Source organism: Elgaria multicarinata, chromosome 4 (genome assembly GCF_023053635.1).
Source record: "Elgaria multicarinata webbii isolate HBS135686 ecotype San Diego chromosome 4, rElgMul1.1.pri, whole genome shotgun sequence".
Lineage (NCBI taxonomy): Eukaryota > Metazoa > Chordata > Lepidosauria > Squamata > Anguidae > Elgaria > Elgaria multicarinata.
In genome coordinates, this window is record NC_086174.1 from 56039875 (window position 1) to 56067296 (window position 27422).

The 27422-nt window shown below is 40.4% G+C and overlaps 2 protein-coding genes across 2 annotated transcripts in view; both read right to left on the minus strand.

The window, feature by feature from the left end:
* Positions 1-396: 396 nt before the first annotated feature.
* Positions 397-17418, minus strand: EXO1 (exonuclease 1). The gene is made up of 13 exons (XM_063125641.1): positions 17217-17418; positions 16303-16422; positions 14601-14724; positions 13409-13546; positions 12118-12330; positions 11626-11813; positions 10079-10175; positions 8527-8755; positions 7833-8082; positions 6028-6511; positions 5352-5453; positions 1718-1911; positions 397-598 (listed from the first exon to the last, which is right to left on the minus strand). The coding sequence occupies exons 1-13, from the start codon at positions 17375-17377 to the stop codon at positions 454-456; spliced, it is 2445 nt and encodes an 814-aa protein (XP_062981711.1). The 5' UTR covers positions 17378-17418; the 3' UTR covers positions 397-453.
* A 6829-nt stretch (positions 17419-24247) lies between these two features.
* The window catches only part of WDR64 (WD repeat domain 64), an 87878-nt gene continuing 84703 nt past the window's right edge, over positions 24248-27422 (minus strand). The window contains exons 27-29 of the mRNA XM_063125413.1: positions 26551-26646; positions 25742-25796; positions 24248-24315 (exon numbers count right to left, since the gene is read on the minus strand). Coding sequence (XP_062981483.1) covers positions 24248-24315; positions 25742-25796; positions 26551-26646 — 219 coding nt within the window. The remainder of the gene's footprint in view (positions 24316-25741; positions 25797-26550; positions 26647-27422) is intronic.

Consider the following 27422-nt stretch of genomic DNA (forward strand, 5'->3'; position numbering starts at 1 on the left):
TATACTCATATAGAATGAAGCCATTAAGAGAGTGACAACAACACCATCTGCACTTGGTGATGGATAGTGTTTTTATGCTGGCAGTTTCAACTTAGACAATGAGGATTTAAAGTACATGTGCTCCTTAACTTTCCTTAAGCGTTATTTCCTTTCCTACACCATTTGAAATAAGTATGGTGCACAGATTAAGCAATGACTACATCTTTCATGCCCTAAATTGTTTTTCTTGAGCTTGCTTCCCTTCCCAGGCTGTTTTCTAAAAAACAAACAAAACGGTATTGCTTTTACACACAGCTGATGTAGTCCAGCAATCAATTTGTATCCAAATGATTTTATTCAAGCCAGTATTGAACACTGTACTGTTCATTTTACTTCTTTCAAAAAAGAAGATAAATTCATTCAGAAGTCAGGCTGACCAATAATTATAAAATTGCTCTGATCTGCAGCATCAGTTCATTGAAATATTTTCCGCTGTACTTGACTGAATTCAAGTTTATTAAAAGTGTCATCGTCTGTATCTGGAGTAAGCTGAATGTTGTTATCTTTGATTGGAGACAACGGCTCTGGTTTTCTGCAAGAGGGTAGCCGTTCAGACTCCCTGTAAAATGAAACAAAATTATTAGCAAGCAATTCACACTAAAGGTGTGTAAAGATCAAATATTTGTAAAAGTTCAAAGTTAGTTCAGTAGCAGTACTGTGAGCCTCTTCTCAGAGATATTTGTAGCACACTTTTTAGAGGTATTTGTAGTGAACTACTACAGGCTCTTTCTTATTGGCTGGCTGTTCCTCTTCTAAGGTGGGAAGAGATTGCAAACAATGTGATCTGAGAAATGCAAAATGTAGGCCTCCTACCAACTTAGTGTGCACATTAGCAGTTAGCAAATATAAGAAATGTACTTATATTTGCCCTAAAATGTTAACAAATAAAACTTGAAAGATATCCCCTTTCCACTATTCTGTGAGCAGGATATATCTGAACATGGTCCACTTGCACAGCTGGTGAAAGCTTGTAGGAACCTGGAAACGAATCCCAAGCTTTCATCTAAAGTACTTAAATATTTATTTAGTTGTCAGTTGAAAAAGTTGGAATAAATGTTAATGAAAGAAAAACTGAGTTTTTCAATTCTCAAGAGTATAACACAGGTTCATAAAGATTACTTCTTCCTTTATAAGTTAATCATCATAGCGTATAGTGTAGTGTAACTAATAATCATGTGTAACTAGATATCCAATATACATTGATGAAAGCAATATCCTGATTGCATTAGTTTCATTGAGCCATTAATACTTGCAATGGCATTTGCTTGCTCCTGTACATTGCTAGCTCTCAGGCTTCAAACAGCTCAGCGCAATGGGGTGTTAGGCGGGAAGGGTACCCCAGGGCTGCTCTCTTCCCTGATGTAGCAAGCAGTATCTGTTCCCCCTGAAACAGGTGAGGGGGCAGGTCTGCAAGTTGTTTGCTACACAGCCGGCATGGAAGACACCATTGCCACGCCCACATAAGACTCACTGCCCAAAGCTGTTAAGGCATATCAGGGGCCATTTCAAGCTCAGGTGCTGGCATCTTTCCCTGCACTATATATTTGTACATGTGTGGAAAGAAGAAATACTTTCATAGGAAAGACAAATCTGAATCCCATTCACTGTTGAGTGGTGCAAAGATACCCACAAGCAAAGAATTCTAGAAGGAGTTTAGCTTTTGATAGAAGAGAGTCACCTTTTGAATTGGAAGCTCTTCCATAATTCATTAATTGTCACCTGCTGTCCAGACTCATTTTCAGCATTATGATGGTTTTTCTTCTTTGTAGCTGTTATTTTCCTGCTTAAGCCACTCACTTTGGCAGGCATCAGTGACTTGCTTTTCGTCACAACACAGGATTGCACAGAACTGGTTTTACGTAATCCAGGAACCTGAAGGCAGTGCGAGAAATATCATCAGCAGTTTCACTCATGATTTGCCGGTATGGTACCAATAAGCAAGGGACAAGCGCAGATCACTGAAAAGCTCAAATGCAACGCTTAGACAAATTCAAAGCCCAGCTGATCTTTTAACCAACAAAAATGTGGGTTTCCAAAAATGCTTTTGGTGTATATGCATGCATGTATGAGAGAGAAAGAGAATATATATTACAAAAATATTACACATACACACACATGAGCAAGTAGCTAAGAATAAGCTTGTCCTTATTATTCGGTCATTAATTGATTTGCAATACAAGCGAGTTCTCACAAAATAAGCATAATGGGGCTGTATAAAGTATGAGCTGATTATGTTGGGGAGTTGTGCAGAGCCTCTTAGGTACTGCTGCATCACTCAGGCTAACATGACAGTCAGCAAGACCGTTCAGATTTCTTTTAATTCTACCTGTCTTTAGGATAGCACTATAAGACTACACGGAGAGTGATTTGCACGAGCACCGCAATTGCCATGCCCACACACAGGCTTGGATTTTCACTCCGTTCTTCAGCTTGTCTGTGTTAAAGAATTATTGTTTTATATGCCACTTTTAAAAATTACAAAAACACTATTTTGTATTTTCGATACTGTTTGTATTTGCAAAAATATTTGTAATTTGTATTTGTAATACTACTGCAAAATAGTAATTAAAAATGCAAGGCTAAAATCCTATCTTCACTTACTTGGGACTAAGTCCCATTGAGCTCAGTAGGACTTATGTCTGAGTAAGCACTGCAAAAGTAGCAGCAATAAAATTGTAACTGAAAAGCAGGCATAAAAGTTCCTACAAGCAGCATATAATTAAAAGCCTATAAAAAGTCATCAACAGTCAACTAAAATCAAAGGCAGATAGCATGATGGATCCCCATAGGCAAGATATTCCACACTATTGGTGCTACTGCCAAAAAGGCCCCGCCTCTTAGAATCATAAAATAGTAGAGTTGGAAGGGGCCTAAAAGGCCTCCGAGTCCAACCCCCTGCTCAGTGCAGGAATCCACCTTAAAGCATACCTGAACGTTGGAATCCACCCTGAAGCATACCTGACAGATCTGCATAGCTGATGTTATGAAATGATGGAATAGAGAACAAGGCTGCAACACTAATTTTAAAGGTTGGTCAAGTTCTTATGGGATAAGGTAGTTCTTGAGGTAACCTGGACCTAAAAATCTATATATAATACACAATGGTGTTTAAAAGCCAGAGCTTAACAAGATGGTGTACCTGGTCATTTCTAATTTGCTTCAGGACTTTGAAGGTCATATATGTACATTATTATTATTATTAAAATATCTATATGATGCCTTTCCAGTTAGAAAACAAAAACAGTCCAGGATGGTTTACAATATGAATATTAAATAATATTTTAATATTAAACATTAAATACATAAAAACAATGTAAACATTGAGACAGGACTATATAATTCTAATAAAAATATATGTGCACACAGGCAAAGAAAAGAGCAGAACCCATCCGACAGTCGCCACTAGCCACAAGATGTCACTATAATTCTAAAGAATACCAGGTGCAATTTGAACCAATATTGCAACATTGTGAACGTTCAGTAAAAGACTTTTTTTTTAAAAAAAATTGCTAGTAGATAATAGACATTGAAACTGTTTATTGCACTTATACTGTGTCTCCTTCTTTGAGCGATCAATCACACAAAATGAAAATCTAAAGACATCCACAGCAGTCAGCCCAGTCTTTTCAGGGCTTTCTTTTGTATGAAGCATTTTTCAAAGATTTTTGGCAATATTTCTGGTGCTAAGGTCCCATCTTGAATATACTGCCAAGTACAATCCCCAACATCAATTTTCAGCATAAGCTTATTGTTAACCAGGGAGCCCGCAACCTGTATCACATTCCCGAAACAAACATGAACATTAATTAAGGAGCTTAAGCAAGAGAAACAGCAGAATCCCACAATGGTCCACTGCAGATGGTCACCTAAACCACGATGTAAGTGATTAGGAATGAGCCACAGTGAGCCTTGAGCCAGTGCTCCCCATCCTCCCCTTCCTTTCTGTGCAAAGACAGAGAAATAATACTTAACACAACTTTCCCTGAACTCCAGATGTGTTGGGCTGCATTTCTAGACAACATGACCAATGCCGATGTTGGCAAGGAATGATGGCCACTAGGGTGAGGAAGGTTGGCTTAACATTTGCATAGCGCTTTCAAGCGTTCAAAGCACTCCACATGCACTATTCAGTTGTAATCCTTACAACAACCCTGAAAGACAGAGGTGAGCAATATGTGGCCCTCCAGATGCTTTGGCCAACAACTCCCATGACCCCTCACTATTGGTTATGCTGGCTGGGGCTGAGGAGAGTTGTAGACCAAAACATCTAGAGGGCCACAAGTTGCCCACTCTTGCTGAGACCAAAGTCAATATTATTATCCCCAATATTGCAGATATTGGGAGGCTGAGAGAGTGGCTTGCCTAAGGCCACCTAGTGACATGGCAGACTTGAGATTTAAACCAAGGGCTTCCAGATTCACACCTCAGTCTCTTCACAATGCTCCCTGGTTAGTTAACAAATCAGGAACTGGAACCGCCCAGAGAGCTTTGGCCATTGGGTGGTATAAAAATGCAATAAATAAATAAATAAATAAATAAATAAATAAATAAATAAATAACCATGGTTTGAATCTGGCTTGTTTAACTCACTTTGGTTAAAACATGCCAGAGGTCACTGAATTTGTACATAATTCAGAACTGTGGTTTGCTCTAAAGTTAAAGCAGAATTTTTTGTGCATGTGAAGGAAGAGAGGGGAGGGGAAGCCTGTGAGTCTGAGGCTCAGTTTCAAGCAGTGGTTAAGGCGATTATCTGAATGAGGCCTGTATCTGCATCCAGAAATCGCTATCACTATGACATAAAAACCACTCATGTGACACTAGAAGTACTAGGAGCGGCTCCGAGGCAGGTGAGGGGAGAACAGGATAAAAACCCAGAGCATCTTCCTAAGCCTAACTTACATCACACGGTGATCATGAGCATAAAAAAAATTAATCATATACTGTAACTAACACATAACCCTCAAGATAGGATAGTAAAGAACATGGGAAGCTGCCTTATACTGAGTCAGACCATTGGTCCATCTAGCCCAGTATTATCAACACTGACTGGCTGCGGCTCCCCAGGGTTTCAGGCAGGATTCTTTCCTCACCCAACCTGGGGATACTGGGGATCGAACCTGGGTCCTTCTGCAACCAAAGCATGTTCTTTGTCACTGAGCCATGGACCCTCCCAACATAAAATAAATGTGGGGAAAACGTCCACATTTTAAGAATTTACAATCCAATTCTCATCTGTAAAGCATAATATGGTATCTAAACACAAAAGAAGAACTAAAGGCAGATTTAAAGGGGTGGGGGCAGGGGAAACATACCACACTCTTGAAGACTGTGTCCTTATTCTCTGTACATGCTGAGATTGTTGGAAAGATCTGTGGATTCAGATTACAATCTGTTTCTAGACTAGATTCAGATTCCTTCGGAACGAAAAAAAGGGCAATTATTTTATATCAGTTCCAATGCTGACTTGTCTATAATCTAAATAAAAAAATTCATGTTTTTAAAAGTCAAGTGACTGAACTTATGTCCTAACGCAAAAATAAATTACAATTCAAATCCAGTATTCCATTCAACAGGTACAACTATCAAATGTAACTTTCAGTGACAGATAAAGGGAAATTAGGGCTGCAATCCTATCTCCACTAGAAGTAAACCCATTGAACTCCACGGGACTTACTCCCGAGTAGACATGTATAGGATTGCTCTATAAGAAAATGTAGATACATTGGTCTTAATTTGATTCTTTTATCAGAGTAAAAAGAAGCTCTCCCTGCTCAGCTATCAGATAATGATTCAATATTTTGGTTTACAGCAAGCAAGAGAGACAGACTGTGCAGGCAGACCAAGGATTTCCTCATCAGAAATAATGTTATATTAGAGAGCAAAGATATGTAACTATCGCAATAAATAAGGAGAGCTCTAGACAATCCCTTGAGGCAGCCATGACAGTTTAACTACCTGTTTAACTGAAACACAGGGTGATGATCTTACTGTGTCAGAAATGGCCTTTTTCTTGGTCACTGGAGAATTTTCTGAAGTGTCCTGGCTGCTCTGTGACAGCTTGACAAACTTCTGTTCTGAAGAACAACTGAGTTCTTTTATAGGTGATGATTCCTCATCTGATTCTTTACTTGCTGTGGAGCTTAATGTTTGTGATCCAGGCACCTTACAGCCCTGAGGTGAGCCTTGGCTGGGTGTCTGTCGGTGAAACCGCTTTAGCAATGCTACACTTTGAGATGGGCTGGGCGTCCCAGATCTTTCTGCAAGGCTTCCAGGCCAACTGAAACAGCTCACTTGTGCTGCCCCAAGTGACGGGGAGATCTTTTTTCTAGTCTCTGGTGAGCAAGGACTGTGGTCTTCTGTTACACCACTTTCTACTTCCACAATTTGACAATCCACACCACTGTCCTGGGATGATTGGTCAGTTTTACCCTTTGATGTATTGTCAGGCAGATCCATGATACTGCTGAAGAACCTAAGGTAGTGAAAGAACACAGGAATCAATGGAGATGGAGTGATAGTGGGGAAAATATTTTTTATCTCAATACAGGAATCTAATTAATTTATAGAACTCAAATTTTACTGAAAGGAAGAGACCAAGAACATTTTTAAAATCTGGTGATGTGTATTATGGATACTTGCTGAAGTAAAATGATTAAGGAAGAACTTGGAAATTAGTGTAACATATGAAACAGCTAAGCCTACGCTCTCCGCACCAAGTTCAACAGCTCTACTTACTCTACTGACCACACTCCAAAACACACTAGCTAAGACAGGATTACAGCAATCCCCAATAGCCCTGCCTTAGTGAAAATTGTCTTAGTGCTACCATGATAAGAGGATGGATGCATTTAACTGAAATTGGTGCCATCTGATTGGAGAAAAGCTGAACATTCTAAAAATGCCCATTGGTCAGACATTTACACAGAGATGGAGTTACGGAATGTCCGCCACCCCAAAGCTGATTGGCTGGAGGCTTCTGACTAGAACGAATATAAGGAGCTGTGAACAGTCTGACAAGGAGGAGTCTGAGTCCAACAGGGGAGTCTATCAGAGGCGTCTGGCTGGAAGTTGCCTGAGGTGTCTTTGTGAGAGGCTGGGGAGGCTGAAGACATAAGCCAGGGGGAAGAGCAGCCACAAGACCGCGTGGCTGAGCTGGGAGCACATGAGGCAGAAGCTGAAGAAACTCTGCAGGTGAGGAGAGGAAGAGTCTTGGAGCAGCCTTCAGAGGAAGGAACTGAAGCCTGAGTGACAGATGGTGGCAGTGGTCTGGAAATTGAGCAGATGAAAAACTACAGGAAAAGCTTGGGGAATGGAGTTGAAGGCTCCACGTGGAAGTTGAACTGACCAGAAAGAAGACTGCCTTTCAAGCCCTCATGAGATATGTGAGATATCTGGGCTGGAGCATGACAGGGGAACTGGCTTAAGGTTGGTTAGAGACAGGAACTAGGGCTTCTAGCACTTGATTAATGGTAAACGTAACGGTGTGGAAACCCTGTTTTAAAAGTAGTAACACTATTTTAAAAATAAGCTTGTTTTGGTTTCTTTTTAATAAAATACAACTTAACTTCCTTTACTTTTCTGTCAACTCTATCTGTTTTGTCTCACACTTAATGGCCAGTTACTTTAAGGGAAAAGACATATGTTAAATAAAAGGAGTGTAGTTTAATGGTGGCAGTGGAAAGGAAGGGATTACTCAGTGGTGAGGCGTGGTCGTCCATATTTGGGGATAGAGGTGGGTTTGCCTTAGTGCACAGGCCCCACCCCAAAACAAAAGGTTCTCCACAAGGACATACCTACTTCTGGTCCCAGGAACAAAGACTGCACCACTCTCTTCATTTTTCTTCTGCAGAAGGGAGGCAAATTTATTTCTCAGCCGAGGCCGGAAGTTTGAACTCTCTTTGTTTCTGCAAGGGTCCTTTGAAGCATGGATCACAGACAATGGACTAACAACCCCCTGATGCTCACCAACTTCACTGTTTTCTGTCTTGGTTTTCTTTGAATTTGAAAAATACTGGCTCAGCAGATCTCCTTCTGATAACTCTTCTAAATGTATATAAAATATAAATTATAGTTTGGTCAACGAAAGTACATTGCAAAGGAATTTCTACAAAAACTTTTAGTGACTGGCAGACCCTCTCAACACATTAAGAAACGGTCTTAATTTGATTCCTTATCAGTAGAGCAGAAGGAATAAATGCTAACAAGCCAAATATACTACAGTATATACTGGTTTACAGAAGTAGCTGAGAAGTAAATTAATGAGCAAAAATGGATGTTAAAAATATTATGAAAATAAACTAATTATCCTTGTGTTTTCTGTATTACTTATTACTTCAAAGCATTTAGAGATAGTGATACAAACGGAATCAACAAAAGAAGTTTGTGGGGGAAACCAGTTTTGAATCAGAAGCCTTCAACATCATTTTAAGAACAGGACCAACATTTTCCTCTTCGCAAATAACATCTTCAGGGATTTAGCAACCATACCATGCCTGGGCCTTTTTGCCAATAGTGCTTTGCTGGGAAGTTTCAGCCCTTTCGTGTTAATAAGTCGCTCTATGCCTCTGGTTGCAGGTTTCTCCAACAATGGTGACGAGTTTGTGGTAATCTTGGCAGGGAAACCAGGTTTGTAGTCAATACTCCAAATGCTCTTTAAATTGGATGGCTTCTCACTAACACATTTGTCATCCCAGCCACAACTTCTTGGATGCACAGGCTATAGCCAAAGACAGCAGAAAGAAAAGTGTACTGGAGGAAGAATGACTCAAATCTGTTTCCCTGAGACAGTGAAATGTCAGCAAAATCATGCTGACAGTCTGCTCTTTATTCTAAGCTTTCCCAATCCTGTATGCATTTTGCCACTGGGTACTGACTGGAGGGAATCCAAGGTAGTGGCCAAGCCCTCTTACAGCCCTTATAATCTTTCCCATAGGGAAAAGGAAGAAGTGTTGATATATGATGGTTGGTTACATAAAACTATGTGCTGTCCTAGGGCCATGCTAGACAACGGGGTAGCCCGGTACGAGCAACGGGCCAGCCCCTGTGCATCCAGATGACGCACAGGGGATCCCAGGCTCAGGCAGGGCTGAAACCTCCTTCGGCCCGGGCTAACCGGAACATCTTTTGGCCCGATATTACCCGCAGCCATGGACTGAGCCCGAGACTGCGGACGTCTAGCTAGTTCCGCTGCTTTTCCTGGCTACCATGCTTACTGGTGAGTAGCCGGGACAAGCAGCGTAGCCCGGGGGAGGTGGGGGGGAGATCGGAGCCCGGGGGAGGTGGGAGGGAAGATCGGAGCCCAGGGGAGTGAGGGGGAGCTCGGGGGAGGTGCGAAGGGGAAGATCGGAGGCGGGGGGAAGGGGGCTGGCAGGCGGGTGACGGAGCTGGCGGGGATGGGGGGGAAACGAAGCTGGTGGGAGAGGGCAAGGACTCATGGCCAGGGAGAGGGGAGCAGGGAGAAGTTTTTTTTTAAAAAAAAGGGCCTTACCTAAGCGCAGGAGTGTTCCTGCGTCTGGCCCCTTTAAAAAAAATTTAAAATGGTGGACGCGACAGGGCTTTGCTTTCCCCCATCGCATCCATGTCTAGCAAGGCACGACAGCTAGACATGGCATGGGCTTGCCGCTCCTCCCGCCCGGATTAGGCGGTAGGTCTAGCAAAGCCCCCAGTATTTTCAGGTTATATAGTCAACATCCGGCTTGGCTCGTCATTTGATGTAATATTTATGAAAATAACTCCCACTCTTCCGGAAAACAACAACCCCTGTATTAAAAGATTAACATCAAAAGCTTCTCTATCAATCTAACATCACTGTTTCTGAGACCTGAACCCTTTGCTTCCCTAGGCAGGACTCACAGATAAATATATTTTTGATGCAGGATTCTGTGGATACCAAATCCTAGCAGAAACATGTACAACTTCTATATATATATAGTTTTTTTGTGTGTCTGAGGTTTAATCAAGTCAGGCCAAGACACAACATCACATTCCCCTCACAATCTCAATGATAATTTGACATGTGTATCTAACAGTAAAACATTACCTGTGAAGTATCAGGGCTGTAGTCATCCGTTTGCTCCATTGTATTGATATCTTTATTTCCAAGTGCAATTTGAAAAGCAGTGCTATCGCCAAAGTGTCTAAGTAAATTGAACTAAGAGAAAACTGCCATTTTTATACTGGTAGTCTTTTCCCCCAAGAATTTCATTGTATACAGATTCCTACCCCATAAAGAATTGATTAAAATACTCAAGCAGCCATAGGATGTGCGGAAAGAAAAAGGAACAACAAAAAGAGTTTTCATCTTTTGCTTTAAAGAGTTAAAGACCTCCTAACCGCTTAGTTATTCAAGCCGAACATCAGATTCAGTGCTTCTTATCCTTAGCCCACTAAACAGTCCAGGAATAAAATTAAGAACTGCCATTCCAATAGGCAAAAGATTCAGCAGTTGCCTGGGTTATACCATAGAGCATTACAGTTTACTTAAGCTTTACACTATCCTAAAGGGGTAAAAATATGCTACATCCAATCTAAATATGAACTGACCTAGGGAAAAGAAATACATCTTCCTTTTAAAGTAAATGGGTCAATGATAAGGGAAGACTTCACCATCTTAAATGTAAAATGTTCTAGTGGTGATCCTGAAGGCTCTAAATAGCTTAGAAAGTCTTCCTCGAAATAGTTGAGCTTAGATGTCTATGGGCTCAGCCCTATGGAGATAGTTGGCAGGCTCCAAAGTTGGGAGGCTGCCGAACAGCCAATGCAGAGCGGGTGGAGCACAGAGGCAATCCTTGCCTCCATGCTCCGGCCACCCTGTATTTTCACTAGATGGGTGATTTTGTCCATCTAGCCATGACACTTCCAAGTGGGAGGGAAGCAGGGTGGGGCGCATCCTGGTCTCCTCCAATCCGTGCCCCCAGGACCACCACCCCTTTCCCCTGTCTCCACGCTCTGCTTCTGAGCACAGAGACATAGCCAGCACAGAGACATAGCCAGCACAGAGAGAACTGTGCCAACCACGAGGTCAGAGCCCTGGTTCCAACCTCGGATCCCAGAAACCAAACAATCCTATGTTTCCCAGGTGCTGCCAGGGGGACATAGGATTTCTCTCTAAACAAACTACTGAATATAGTATGAATGTTCGCATTTAAGCAAGAGATCAGATGACCAACTAATTAGACCACTTATACTAAATTTTACATAGGTGTGAAAATGGTAGCTCTTTCTTTGAAGAACTGGTCTCAAGTCAAAATGTTTACATTACACCTCCTACTGTTTTTGGACCAACTTTAAAATGTATCCCACTATTCACTGGGAAAAACAACATTGGGCACAAGCCAGCTAAACCTAAGCAGTTTCTGCATTCATAATTTCAATGCTTAACTCTCCCTTTTGTATCGATGGAACTGTACCCCTGTCCTAGTATGTATATTTGAAAGCTAAAAGTTCTTGAGCTCAGTAGGGTTTTCTTCCAAGTGAATGTGAAAAGGTCTGCAGCCAAAGTGCTTAACTTCGTCTGGAACGCCAAGATACTATGAAAGGGAAGGTGCTATAAATTAAGGATAGATGTTTTTTATTGATAAAGGATACCTCCCTGCATACAGTAGTGTTTCTGGATCAACACCATCTTCATAAGCATTCAGAGGAACAAGTTTCCTTCTGACTGGGTCAAAAACCAACTGATAGAGGAAAGTATTATTAGCACGAATAAATCCTTGTATATATTCTTCTGGGACCACAATATTCATCTTTAAATACTGTCCCATTTTCCCAATCACCTAGTAGAAAAAACGAACATGTTAAGTAATATACAGTTTACTTAAGATAGATAGGAGATGATTTCCACAAACTGCCCACGCCCCACCCGTCCTCCATTCGCAGCTTCTCCCACCATTCCCAAGGATCTCCCAACAGAAACACAGATCTATGAGAACAGCCAAAAGCATTCCTTTTGACAGATCTCTCAACATATTAACATTTAAATTAATTACCTTCCCCAAAGCAATTCCTCTCTGGATTTATCGTCATTTTCTGTGGAAATTTTTGGAAATGAGAATCAAGACCCAACAAACATTATATTACCTTTATAATATCAGGATTATTGGCTATTTTTAGTAGCTTGCAAGCCTTGCCTAAGCCAATGCCGTGAATTGATGGAAGGTAGTCACAGCCAGAGAGAATACACATGTAACGAAATTTCTCTTCTGTAAACACATCTCCAAGCTGTTTGCACATTCCTAATCGGGCTTGATCAATTTCTAAGCCATGTCCAAACTTGTCAATTTTCAGAAATACCTTAAAATACAAACAAAATTTCAGAAGCATCCTTGTATCACTGTATTTTATATGGTGAAAGATGAGATTCTTTCCCAATAATCAACATATATCTTCTAACAGATCTTACCTTATACTTCATCAATATACTTAATGTTTCTCTAAATAATTTCTCTCTCTCTTACACACACACACACACACACACACACACACACACATGTTGATCTTTACTATATCCCAAGAACCCCATCATCACAATGTCACAACATTTCTTGCAGTCACTGGCTGTGTTCAGACAATTGCGGGGGTGGAGGGGAGAAAGAAGCTTCTTCCCCCACCCCCACTCCCACGCCTGCCATGCACAAGACCTCGATTTGCATTATTACCCGTGAGGCAGCATAGGTTACTGTGTTGACTGAACACAGTGCGGTGTGCAGTGGGGGTGGCTCCTTATCCACACCACAACCCGTACAAGCCATGGGTTGTGGCATGGGTAAGAAGCCACCCCTGCTGTGCAGTGCATCAGGTTCAGATGACACAGCAACTCGTGCTGCATCCTAGGTAGTTATGCAAATCATGGTTGAATGCGCAGCACGCACAAGGACAGGGGAAGAAGTAGCGCGCACACGGCTACGATGCAGTGCCTGTAGCGGGAGGAAGTGCCACAATGTGCAGAAATGCTAGTTTTCGGAAGGGGCATGACCTCCCTCTTCTGGTAACGAGAATTTCCACTCACTGCAGCACTTCCTCAGGAAGCACTACATCATGGCCAGCCACCCACAGAAGGATACTCCCCCATACTCCATGCCTCTTTACCATGGTTAGAAGATGTTCTTCCCTTGCTAGGCTTTGCAAGCCTGCTTCAGCTGTGCATATCATAAGTAAGATGCAATACCTTGCCATGATGAAGGCCAACAAGCGAAGGCATTGAGGGTAAGGGGCAAGACGAGAAGAGGCTGCGGCCCACTCCAACGCCTTAACTACAGTAATCAAGTCAAGTAACACTATTTCTTCACCGGGCAACATAGGATCAAGGATCGAAGTTTCCATGTAGATTTCAGTCCTGGCATTGGCCTTTTGGGGACAGGATCTTTCCTACCTTTTTACATCCAAAAGCAAGAAGATCAGAATCCTCTGTAATTATAGCTTGGACTATGCCCGTCTTGTTAAGGTAGGCTAGCTGTGCATCAGCTTCATATGGAGCAACAATGCAATCTATTCCTTGGGCTCGGGCAGCCTGCAAAGAAACAAGAGCAAGTGATGGTATATTTGAAATTCTCATTATAACACCACATATTCATAGATGAAGTTGCCTTAGACAAAGTAGGATTACTTGGTCTCACTAGGCAAAGGACTTCCTGCTCTCACTTAGTAACTTTCCAGCGTCCCAAGCGCCATTTCACTGAAGCTTTCTGCATGCAACATATCTGCTCTACCACAACTGCTATATGCTGCTAGCCAGGGGTCACCGTTACTCAGACGATTTTTAGATCACCCAGAACCAACAATATAGACAATCATAGCAATTTTCATGCAAAAGTTAAATTTCTAAACTCTCTAATGGAAGTTTCTAAATAGGAGTGCAACACAAGGGCAAGAATAGTCAGGCGTTAAGATGGCCTCCACACCAAGCCTGTCAGTCTCTGTGGCCAACATTAGCAGGGCTGGGAAAACAGCATCAGCATTAAAATGAGCTGTCTCTTCTGTCATTACAAAAACTTTAACTTTCTCTAGTTTCTTGCCACATTATCTTAAGTACTTCTACCAGCCAACCACTAGTTTCCTAGCTTCAGAAATTGGGATTTTTGCATGGACTAGTGCACTTGTTTTTACAGGTTTTCATAAAAGGAACTGCATTTAGGTCATTGAGTCGGTCAATTGTTTCTGGACTGTACCACTTTAAACGGCAGGTTTTCATCCCCCCAAAACGTCCCTCCACTTAGAGAACAAAATGTCAGAGACAAAGGATTTTTTTTTTGTATGAAAGACCATACAATCATGTGAGCTCATTCCAGCAGACTGAGACAGTATGGCCCAGACATCTCAGTAAGAATTACTCCGTAAATGCATAAACTATCACAATTATATTAAAGTTTAATTTGATGCCTTTTAAATGCTTTTCACAGATGCCCACTACAGTACATTGTTGTGATTAGTATAACATGTAAATTTTGAGTAACTAGCCCTGCTCTAAAGTGTTTAATATGCAAACTTGAGGTAAATATTCTACCAAAAAATACAGAAAGGGAAGGTGGTAACAGACAATGGACCCTCAAAAACATATTACTTACTTTAATAACTTCACAGGCCATAGCATGTGTAACGTTAATGCTACGTGCAAAACATTCTCTAGCTTCCGATGATTTCCCTTCACGAAGCAGCTGTTTCCCCTTTAGAAAATTTGTTTGCCGTTTCCTTCAAGACACAAAATTCTCCGCATCACATAATCATAACTGGACAAGTGAGCAGCACAAGAACTGTACTACACATATGAGATACATTCGTAATCTCTAAGAATTTACTATATAATAGCATAAAAGCCAGACATAAAATGATAATAAAATAGAAAACAAAAAAACAACAGAAGTTAACTCCAGTTTCATAAAGCTCATTATAGTTGCTGGTTTTGAGTAGGTTGATTTACAAAAATCTATTTATTGATACAAAGATGGTCAGATTGGATGATTCATATGTCAATCTTAAATACAAATGAAGCAATGTAAACATTAGGTGTGCCTACCCTCTATTGAAAGAAATGGATCGTTAGCATTTCAGTGTGAACTAAAGTCATATCAATTGCAGTGGAATTCAACTGTGTTAATCTTTTCTATATTGAGACTATTGTTAGAATACCGCCCCACTGATTTAATTGGAATAGAACAACAAAAGTCTGTGGCCCCTTAAAGGCTAACCAATTTATTCTGGCATAAGCTTTCGTGGCCACTGATGAAGCAGACAATGTCGGCAAAAACGTATGCCAGAATAAATTGGTTAGACTTTAATGCATTACAAGACTCTGTCGAGTTTGCTGCAACAAACTTTTTTCAAAAAATCGCTTATTCATCTGATTTGTACCCTACCTTTTTACCAAGAAAAGGCAATCAAGGTGGCTAACACAGCTACTCTCTGGAAACTGTTAACTGGGATAGATTCCAAGTTAGAATGCAAAAATTTCCATGCACATGCCGAAACGCATTATCTTGTTCCAATTTCCACTTCCAACTGCAGCTTCCCATGCAAATTCAGAGGCTGCTCCTGCAGGTTCTATAACTTTCTAGAGTTGCTTTTCAGGAAGATGAGGGACTAAATCCAATATCATGTGAACAGACTTCCACTCATGCCATGGGACTTCCCTAACCTCTCCTTCGCCCTGCAGCCGCCTTATGCACACACACCCCAAACACGCTCTGGAGTAGATTTGGGAGGAGCAGACTGCAGGGAGATGCATTCAGCTAGCCATTTCCCTTCTACTGCATCCACACTGGCCTGTTCAGAAGACACCTTAAACCATGGCTTTAACCATGGTGAATAAGGGGTTTTGCCTTATTCACCATGGTTAAAGCCATGGTTTAAGGTGTCTTCTGAACAGGGCCATTGAGGGCCTAAGGTAAGAAGTAAAGCCTGAGAAGCCTTTGGTACACAAGTAGTTTTGCATGCAGACCTTTGGATACTACCTACTATGTTCAGTAAAGAAATATTTTACAAATCTTTGCTAACATCCCCACCCACGTAAGACAAAATATTGATATTGCAGCATCCTGGAAAAGTTTAGATTTAAACATAATTTTTAATCTAAGTTTCAATACTGCATTGTTCACAATGTTCAGTTGTATAGAATCTGATCTCATTAAACAGCTCAGCATGTCATTTGAGTAGTTTTCACCTTTGTAGATTATAACTATTTTTAATAATAGTCTTTGAACCTGTAGTTTGAATTTGTAAGGCAGGGAAGCTCCATCCCCAAACATCTTATAAAACATAAGCATGACTTACTCTCTTCGTGACTTTTCAACTTCCTTTTTGGAAGGCAGTGTACATCCATCAAATACTAGAATAGGTTTGACCCCAAATGACAGAAGCATGTCAACATGTTTCATGCAGTAAGTTACATATCTGTAGAAAGAAACAACACTTGTCACACATCATCACGACATCTTCATTTTAATCTTAAAATATAAATTGCTACAGGAAATTCAATTCCGATGAGTTACAGCAAATGTGCCTTTGCAATACCAAAATATCAATGAGATTAGGATACCAGGATGATCAGATGATGCTACGCGGTTGGCACCACAGCATTGGAAGTATAATTCTATGCCTAATCCAGTAGTTAACCTACTAAAATGAATGAGGAGTGCAACCCTACTGTGCTGTTTGAACTAAAATTAATCGTATCATACAGATCACACAAGAGGAGCACTTTTTATTTCATCTTGGGTATGAGTTTAAAATAGGTACCACTGCTTAAAGAAGATTCCAGGAGATCCTCACCTTTTCCAGATCTTGTTTATTTTTGGCTACAATCCTGCACACCAGTTATTTAAATCCTATTTACTTAATGGGATTCAAGAAGCTTATTACAAGACTGCCGTTTCATAAGCAATTTTAAGACGATCACAAATTAACATTATTCCTCCGAGTTTACTTTATGGTGTTGACAACACAGTATGTACACCTAGTTTTCAATTTTCTTCTTGACTGTTGCAAAATGATGATTACCTGCATTTGCCCAGAAATCAACATGAGAGTATTTTTTTTCCAGTGAAAACTATATTTAAAATTAAAGCCTGCAATTCACAACCTATTTATCTCAGAAAAGCCAACAGAGAGCCAATTGATGGTAATGGGCTATGGCTTACAGCAAAAATATCCGCTATTTTAACAAGCATCAATTCTGTCAAACATACTGATCTGTTGGTTCTCCTTTGGCCAGCTTTTCAGAGCATGCATAGGCTCCTTTGTGCAGCCAGCAGTAAGTATCCACAGCAACCACTTGTCCTTTGTATTTCTTCACGTGAGCAGGTTCAGCAGCCTCTTTGATAAACTGGAGCAAACCTTGGATTCCCATCCTACTTCAGTCAGATTCGGCAAGCTGGTGGGGAGACACAAAGCCAATACAACTTTAATCCTTTTACAGGCAAGATGTGAATCTGGGGGTGGGTGGAACCCACACAGGTATAACCAGTACAGTGAAATTGTTTATTTGTTGTTTCAACCATCATGGTCATATCAACTTTACAAATGCATACCACCCTGAAATCTAAATGATATAGAGCGGGATATAAATGTTTTAAATAAATAAATAATAAATAATACCATAGCAATATAGGTAAGCACACAAAAACTTTACAATACAAAGAAGTAAAATACAAAAAAGATACTAAAAAGGTTTTCATTAGAAGGTGCCCACAAATAGGTAAAAGTTAGTTTTAATACAAAGAATTAAAATAAGAGACACTAAGAATTTACATTAAAAGGTCCATAAACGTATAAAAGCTAATACTGATACATTAAAACTTAATGTTAAATTTCATTACCAGTACAGTGCACTATTGCAAATCAGACTTGCAAATCTGTGGCATTCCTAATTTGTAAGAGTCACATTCAACAACCTAAACCAAGAATTATTAATGTGAAGCTACCAGGAGATTCAATGTAAATTGGGCGTAGTTAAGGAGTCAGCTGACTCCTAAACCAATACCCATTTCCGGCTCAAGTTAATGAAAATAATATATTGCCCCTTTTTAAATCAGTGCCTGTGGTTCATCGTATGAAATGGCTGAGCTTGGTATGCAACGTAACATCTCTACTCAAACGTTCCATGCAAGCTTTCCCTCCAGGGACTCTCTCAAATGTTACAAAATGGTCACACATTTTGATGAATTAATGTTCATCTTAATCTACAAAATAACTCCAACAGATCATATCAAACAACAATTCTATAAACATGTGTGCATTTCTGAACTTTTGTTAAAAAGGGAGGCACATTGGATTTTTAAATTAGGTTCTATGTCTCCCAATGGTTTGAATGACAAATTCGATTTGTCTCCATTTCTTTGAATAAGTTTTGTAGAGGATAGCGTTTGTTACGTTGTCAGTGCAGGATACCTTCCACTTTATCTCCAAATTTTTCAGCCTAACTAACGCAAATATGGCCGTCACTTGGACCTCTTTGAAAGATAATTAATAGTTCAATTCCAATTAGACCAGCTCTTATCAGGTGTGATATATAGCTGTGTTTGTTTTGCTTCCTTCTCCCCGGAGAAGGACATGAAGCACATACTTTTGATTATAGCTATTATGCAAGGTAAAGATATAGTTTTCTATGGGAGTTGGAAGTTATAAAATCTCCTCGTGGTAAGGTTTTTTACAATACAAGCAGTAGAAATATCATGAGTATGTTTTATTTTACAGTATAGTTCAGTAAAGGACATAACAGTTTGACTATTTACTACAGAGTAATTGTCATCACTATCACAAGCAGAAAAGTAATTTTTCAGTTTGAATTGGACGGTTGGGTGATTTATGTATGTATGTTCGTCAGGCTGCTTCAAGTGACTAGCAAACTAAAATACAGACAGTGATATACAACTGAGGAAGATTGGAAACGTTATGTATAATCTGGAATTACCGTCTTGATTTGTTATTGCAATTGGAACCTTGATTTTGTGCTTTTGATATTGTAATTGTTTGTCACTATGACTGTTGTGAAAGCACACATTTGCTAAATATACATCATTGAATCTATAAAAACATCTCATAAGATAATTAGCGTTTTTAGCATTTTAGGGATTTTGAACTATACTCCATAGGTCCTTACTTATACCTGATTATCGCGAAGGCCACTCTCTTCCTTTTTCTTGTTTGTACCGCTTTTTAAGGGGCATCACTCCATTTGAGGCCATTTAACCATTAAAAACAATGCAAAGGAAGCCATGTAGGCCATTTAAAAAAAAAAAAAAAAAAAAGCCCAAATCCACAGTCTTATATCTTTATTAGGCCAACTCAAAGATTTCTCTCACCGCCTCCAAAAGTATAAGCTCTTGAATGCTTGCACACCTTTTGGGACTTAATAAAGGCATTGTGAACCGCCCAGAGAGCTTCGGCTATTGGGCGGTATAAAAATGCAATGAATAAAAAATTACGCTATATGGATTTTGGACTTGCATTCAGTGGGCTTGCTGCAGCCTTGTCTTGCACGCCTCAGCTGAGAGGAAAGATCAGGACATAACCTTGCTTATCTGCCTTAAAGAAGACCACCCCGCCACCCCATCTGGGAAGTGGGGAGACGACACAGTCGTTGGGGGGGGGGGCGGCGGTGAGAGAGACAAATGCCCCACGTCGCCGGGCGGGGGAAGTCAAAACTTGTACTCTCCCCACCCCCGACGAACGAATAAGAAAAGGCGGCGGCCGCCCCTGCAGCCTCCCCAGTCAGCACTTGCCTAAGTCCGTTGCCCTGAGCTGAGCCAAAAGAGAGGCAGCAAACGTCGGCGGGAGCAGAGGCTCGTCCCCCGCCCGCGCAGCTTCCGTCCACCGGACAAGACTAGCAGAGCGCGGGAAACCGTAAAAACTCCTTTCAAGCCGCGCGCGCCTTCCGAGCTCTGCTCAAACCCCGCCTCCCACCTCAGGAAAAAGACCACATCGCCCGGCATGCAGCGCGGCCGACAGAGCTTGCCCGAAGTGAAGAGGTGCATGCCGGGCAATGGAGTAAGGCTTGCCGTTGGCTTGGTCATTGCGGTGGTGGCAGAGGGCGTTATGTCGGGGCTCGCGGGAAGGGTACCTTTGTTGAGGGCGGGGCTCAAGCCTGAAAACCACGCTGAGAACTACCGTAATAGGAATTGCATGTTTAGACAGAAAAAAGTCCTACAATTCCCAGCATTCCTAGCCAACCCTGCTGACTACGGAATGCTGGGAGTTGTAGGCAACATGCATAGGCTTGTGTCTTTATTTACTTATTACAACCAAGGCTCTCTGGAGGGCTCACAAAACAAAATTTAAAACTATGAGATACAATAACATAGGAAGACATAGTATAAAACCCTAAGTTTTAAACAACAACAACAAAACAAGTAGGAACCAAGATAAAAGTCAACAGCAGTACAAAGATCTAAAAATAGACTAGTTCAGTTTTTAAAACTGGAGGGCTAAAGGGCCTGGGAAAATAAAAAAGCTCTGCAGCTGGCATCAAAAAGACAACAATGCAGGGGCCAAGTGTGCCTCTTTAAAGAGGGCCTCCACAACTGAGGTGCCACCACTGAAAAGGCCCTTTCCTTAGCAGCCACCTACCTGCCTTGTGTCATTAGGTGGGGGCACCTGAAGGAGGGCCTCTGAGGGTGCCCTTAGGGTCCCAGCAGTTGCATATGGAAGGAGACAATCCTTCAGATATCTTTGTCCCAAACCTGTTAGGGCTTTGAAGGTGGATACCAGCATTTTGAATTGGGCCCAGAAACAGACTGGCAGCCAGTACATATCATAAAGTGCTGGCTGGTGGTTCTTTGGTGAAAAGCACTCTGCACACTCTCAGAAGCAATCTTCCTTCTAAGTTCTAAGGCCTTTGACTAAACAGTAGATTCCAGGGATAAGCATTGGTGTGCTCTGATTCAATTTAACCCCCTGCCTATGTGTACTAAAATCAGTTACTCAGGATGGAGATGATCCTAGAAATGTGGATGAAAGATGAAGTGGCATAGGAGGAAGACAGAAGGGATTCATGTGCTGTCTTTCCAAAATAAATTTGTATGCACCTTAGGGTGCATTTACAATGGAACTACAGTAGTATGTGTAGATATTACAACAGTATACATTATTTATTAAATTTAGACCTTGACATGACCTCAGTAACCCTTACTTCCTACTGTAGCAAGTTTTAAGGATGGGCCATTAGCTCTAAACATCACTCTAGCATTATTTTCATTATTTTAGTAGGACTCTTTAAGTTACAAATACATTTCTTCTATCTTCATCAGTATAATAAATTGCTTGCATGCACCACTTCTGAAGTAAATGTGCTTCTTGGTGCAAAAATAATTTTACACAATATGCAAAATGTTTACTTGGAAGTATGCTCCACTGAGTAAGCACATAAGAATGCAACATTAATTTTTGTGGGCGGCGTTGCTATTTGTTTACATTTAAAGATGGTGAAGAGCATCTTTAAATACATCTTTCAATGGCCAATTAAAAGTTGTGTGTGTTTACTGAAAAACTTTTAATAGAATTATACTTAACTCGTGTTTGTAAGAGAGAATGAGAAAAGTCAGAGGGTTGTGGGAGGGGTTGTCAGTGAGCATCTGTATGTTACTGTCACTTGTATGCAAAACATTTTCTTTTTCTAGTAGGTGTAAATTAGCAAACCCACTTCAGGGATGAAAATATATTCACAGTTGTCACTTCTTTATCGGTGACTTAAAAGAATGCAGGCTGTCCAGCAGCAATTGGAAGGTATGCAAATACGATGGTTTAAAGATAGAAACCAGATGTTTAGCATGTCACCTGATGTCTCTGTGGTGTTAGAACATCAATTTAAACCTAGAGTTCTTAGTCAAATATTATCTATCCAGTTTAAAATCAGTAAGTTGCTGTAATGATAGAGAGGACATTGTGAAATGGTGACATATTAAAGAAACTGTTTAATCTATAAAAAAAACAAAGGTATTGGATTTAATTGCAAAGAACCTTTCAGATTACTAACACTGATAAGATAATTATAAATACCATAAAGCACATGGTGGTTTAAAGTCTTCCATAAGCATAAAGGCTCCCTGAAGCTGTGATGGGAGATGTGGATGGGAAGAAGGACCAGATCTCTCTCCTACCCACCACTCCAAACCACTTTCATTGTCCCCACTTTCCTTAGTTTTAAACATGGAGCTTTCTCCGCTATACATGGTGATTCCTTTATTTCAGTATAAGAATTAAATCAGAGCTAGCTGACCGCCTCAGCTAAGAGCCGGGGTGCAGAAATCGAGCTGCCTAGTAACTACTGTCACCTAAAAAATTCTGGCCTATGGTAGCTCTTCCATGGGTCCCAATGTGATGTGCCATCAATGAGGGTGGGAAGTTTAAGTCAGAGAAGAACCATGAATAGAACCGTGAATATTTTGGACAGGCAAGAGCCAGGCAAGCAGACTGGACAAGGGCTGGGTAAGGAAAAAATAAAGGAACAAAACAAAACATTATCAGGGTTACAAAATATAGGCCTCCAGCCATGTACTATTAGCCAGACTGCTAGCAGCTGCCTCCTGCTTCCTTTTACAGGGGCTGCTGAGAGGCTGGGGCCACTGAGATCAGCACAAACAAATTAATGCCAAGTGACTGAAAGCCAGCAAAATGGCAAAGAATGATCCCTGATAAGGAAGGATGGACCTTTCTTTCCCCCCTTTTCTGACACTTGTGTCGAGAAACGCGTTCTGCATTTTTGATATACATAGGAACATGCCATCCATTATAAGTTAACTTTTATAAACCGGCCTTAAAAACCAAATATGCCCTTTTCGGTTCTATTTTCAGTCCCCAGCCAGGCAGATGAAATCCAGAGAATGTAACCAAATAGTGTCACACCAACCAGGTCATGCTGGGTGAGACCATACATGGGGGACCTTTAATGGATACTTAAGTGGTGCTGAGTGCTTCCTTCATCTTCAGTGCTTCCTTCATCTTCTGAGAGTTAGTTCACTAGTGCAATAATGGTATATGCTTGAAATGTGTTCCCTGACACATCTTGACTAGCACTTTACAATGTTCAGAAGTGTTGCTCAGAGTGTTTTAACATGGGATTCCTCCATACAGATTTATCAGCTAACAGTAGTGGTGCAATCCACAGGGCATTTAAGCCAGTCTGCTAACACTTAAAGTGATGCCAAAGGCAGGTAAATAAAACCTTAGATACTGTTGGTTGGTTTAATGTGATCTGTAGATGTCTTTCAACAAATAACTTATTAAGGTCGTATGAATCTCCTAAACATGGATGGATAGTATGAAAATATATACAATTGCAAAAATATTACATATTGTACAGCAACCTACACTTTTGACTTACTAAAACTGTTATATTGAGAACTAGCAAAATGTCCCTCTTTAGAATAGTTAAGGGGTGACCCATATAAGCCAGGGACCCCTTGTGGCAGTGTCTGCGACAGAGGGCAAGTTTGTCCCACCCATAATTATATCCCAATACGATGGATAAATTAGTGTCTATTTAAGAGTCCTTGTATAATCTGACATAACATGTCATGGGGAGAACATTTCTCTGGGCTGCTCCCAAGAAGTGAGGCACAACACAGAACACTGTGATGTGAGTGGACTTGCCTTTCCCACTTCTTTGGAGCCTCATGTTCCTTCATGCTAGAAAAAAAGGCAGTTGACTGACCTGATGGGATAAGGGCTGAGCGCCATCATGGAACAGCATCTCCCAAGAGAGGGCATCAGTGACCCATGGGGAGAAGCATTCGCCTGCAGGATAAGGAAGGTAATAGGATAGCAGTCTCAAAGTCAGGTGGAAGTGTGCCTGGGTTCTATTTTTTGGAGCAAAATTCTTGTACCTTTGCACTACTCCCCTCCCCCCGCTCCAGTATTGTTTCCAATGCTTCTGGTTTAGCACTAACTTGTCCAAGCAACACTGCGGCCCCATTGAGACAACATGCTGCTGCTTAACCACAAAATGGTTAACGGAATGCATTCCATTAACTATTTTGTGGTTAAGCAGCATGGTTTAGCATGTTGTCTGAACAGGGCCAGTATGAAGCTCTCACTGGGATCCTGCATTATAACTCTTCAGTGTATCTTGTCCCAGTCTGCTCAGCTTGAGACATGCTATATTCTGAGGTATATAATATGTTCTAGTCCTCATAAAAATATTTCTATGTATTGGTGCTACCACTGTGTCAGAGAGGCTGGGTTATACAACCACCCTTTATGCCAGATAAATCTGTTCATAAAATTAAGTGTGCACTGGATTTTGATTTAAGCCAGTAAGATCTGTCAGGTTGGCATGCACAATACTTGGTCCTGTTAAAAAGGAAAAAAGAAATGTGATATTAACTAATTTCTTCCTATAACTGCTTCAGTTTTATATAGTCTCACTATACATATTGAGCACAATTGTTTAGGGGCAAGTCACCTTGGGTTTCTAGAAAAAGGCAAAAAGGTGGGATGTAAATGTAATAATAAATTAAAATAAATATAAATGAAAATCTAATCTAAATATTGAGCACAAAGAGTCAGGCTACAATCCTATACTCACTCACCTGGGTTTAAGCCCCACTGAACTCAATGTTTCCAAGCAAACCTTCATACAATTGTGCTATTAGGACCTTTTAAGCCCAATGAATTCTGTGGGGTTAAGTGCATTTACCTCTTTTTCAGACTGTGGCCACTAGGTAATATTGCAGAACACCCAGAATACTAATCATGACTAAACAAAGCTGAAGGAACTGCAGGAGCTACAAACATGTGTTATTGAGCCTTTCTACAAAAGGCATTTATTGTGCACTCATGATTCTTCACTCATGGTACATTGCAGGTGCAGTACATGAAGCTGTCATCCTTCAGGGCCTCTCCCATTCTTTGTAACAGTGTAGTGTGTGTGTGTGTTGTTTTTATACTGTTTTTATGTTTTTTAAATTTTATATACTTTTAATGTTTACTATTTTTAATTGTTGTAAACCGCCCAGAGAGCTTTGGCTGTGGGGCAGTATATAAATGTGATAAATAAATAAATCAAGGAAAATCTGGTATATCCGAGAATGGTAGAATGAAACCCCACTGTAGTTGCACAATTCTGCTACACCATAGCAACAACTAGAGCTTATATAATGGAACATAGAGAAAGGCAGAGAAGGAAAATCTCCAGGAAAAAAATGTGTAGAGAATGAGATCGTTATCTCACAAAGAATCTGGAACCAAAATCCTTGGTATAGTGTTGGTTTAAAAGCTTCAAGTAGAAAAGCCCATTAACAGTGAATAAAGAAACGGTCAAAATGTAGATGTTTATAAGATTGTGCATGCCTAGTTACTAGATACAAATTATCAGATAACTATTTTTGAGTTGTTATCAGCGTTTTATTTTCAACCATGTTATTTGCAACACATCTTATTGTTTCATGGGTTTTGTACTTGCAGTGGTATTGGTGGGGGAGGAAGAAGGTGAGGTCAGCAGTGTCTGGCTGGATTTTCCGCTTCTTCTATTGACAAAACGTGATGGCTGTAAGAGAAAGAGCAGGGCATGTGCTTACTTATGTCAGCTTTAATGCCAAGTAACCCATTGATCAGTTGCTGGTTTTGTCGATCTCTCTATACAAGATTCTGAATCTAAAAAAGAAAACCAGCAGATATACCATCCTGGAGAGCATCAAGCTGTAGGCAGGGATAGAAAATTTTCTTTGTCATCTGGTCTCCCACGGTAATGGCATGAGCCTCTAATAAGGTGCCTCACTTGCAATTGGTCCTGATCTGGTTGAAGGTATATGTGTTTGTTTGAAGACAGGTAACTAGAAATTAATTTAAGAGGGTTTACAGCAGTGCAAGACTACAAGCACAGGTTTTGAAATCACTTTCCCAACAACTTATGCTAAGAAAACTATTGCCACTTAAGAAAGCCTTGCTTGCTTTATTGTTTTTGCATGCCTTGCAGGAAAGGACAGTGGACTCTCCTCTGTTCCACCCCACTGCTAATGTTATCTGAAGATCTCTTTTTATTTCTCCGAATATATACATAGCAAGGAGTTCCTGCAGACAACTTCTGATTTGGCAGTTAAGGAGAGAAGCAATAGAATAAGAAGCCTCCTTTCTTACTCCCCTAAAATCTCTTCTGGTATGACATTCCTGCAGTGTTGGAATAATGTTTGGTATAATAGCTGGTTCAATCCATCCCAATCATCTCTTTGCTCCCGTAGCACTATAACTACTTGTAGAAATATTCGTAGACTTTAAAGGTTCCCTATGGTTAAATAGGAATGCTGGAAGCATTTTAGAGATGGTGTTTGTCTGTGTCACTGTTTCTATCTAACTTATCCCAAGCTTATTTCATTTAAAACACACACATCAAAAACTATCCACAGGATGTTGCACCCAACCAACTGACTAAAATGTAGTCCGATCTATCTATCAGTTCAAAGAGTGATTATTTGGATGTAAGGAGATTTGTTTCTATTGGCTGGAACGCAAATTCAATATTTCTAACATGTGGCTCATATTCTTAGGCTTACCATGAATACTACATTAAGAATTGGTTAGTAAACTTACTGAATGAGAAATAATTCTGCTTCGCTTGACGATATTTTCCATAGAAGCATCTTGGTCACTTGTAGGAATTTGTTTCAGTCTTGGAGGACTTACAACCTTTTACAAGTAATTCAGAAAAACCAAGAATTATGTGGACAGCTACAACATTTTATGAAATCTGGATGAAGGAAAAGGCACCTAATGCGCTTTCTGACATAATCTTTTTGCAAGTGGTTTTCTTTTCTTATTTTTATTTTATTTATATATTACATTTCTATACCACCCAAGAGCTGAAACTCTACTTTTGGAATGGTGTCATATCTGTATGCCTTGGAGGTGCGTAGCTGATCACCTATTTATACAAGATAATATACAGTATCTCAAGCCTGATGCCTGTCTGTTACTCATCTCTGCAGCTTCTTCTTGAAAAACCTCTGAAGGAGAAGACGATTCCACACCTCCTCAAGATGGCTTTTTCCACGGTTGAACTGCTGGTATAGCATGTTTTCCCTTAAAGTTTCAGATTTTTAACGGAACTGTACATGGAAGAGTTCACCCATCAGCTAGAAAAGCTTCACTGCCACCATACATATGGAATTATCTTCCAGCACACAGATGTTGCAACTGGCGCAGGGTCACTTTATTTGCCTCCCTTCACTTTAAAACCATTAATTCTTATACTGCCATTAGCGAGAAGGATATACAATTGTTCATTCTTTCTCTGTTTGGTTTTTAGTTTTATTTATTTATTTATTTATTTATTTATTACATTTCTATACCACCCAATAGCCAGAGCTCTCTGGGCGGTTCACAAAAATTAAAAACATTCAAGGTATAAAACAACAGTATAAAACCATACTATAAAATACAGTATTCACTGACAGGATCTATTG

Bases quoted from the DNA above. Each gene is read 5' to 3' on its own strand.
- EXO1 (XM_063125641.1), bottom strand. From the start codon at position 17,377: ATGGGAATCCAAGGTTTGCTCCAGTTTATCAAAGAGGCTGCTGAACCT. The intron at 12,331-13,408 runs GTAGGAAAGATC...TTGTATTTTAAG, and splicing joins TTGCTTTTGGATGTAAAAAG to GTATTTCTGAAAATTGACAA. The intron at 1,912-5,351 runs GTATGTTTCCCC...CACTGCCTTCAG, and splicing joins ACACAGTCTTCAAGAGTGTG to GTTCCTGGATTACGTAAAAC.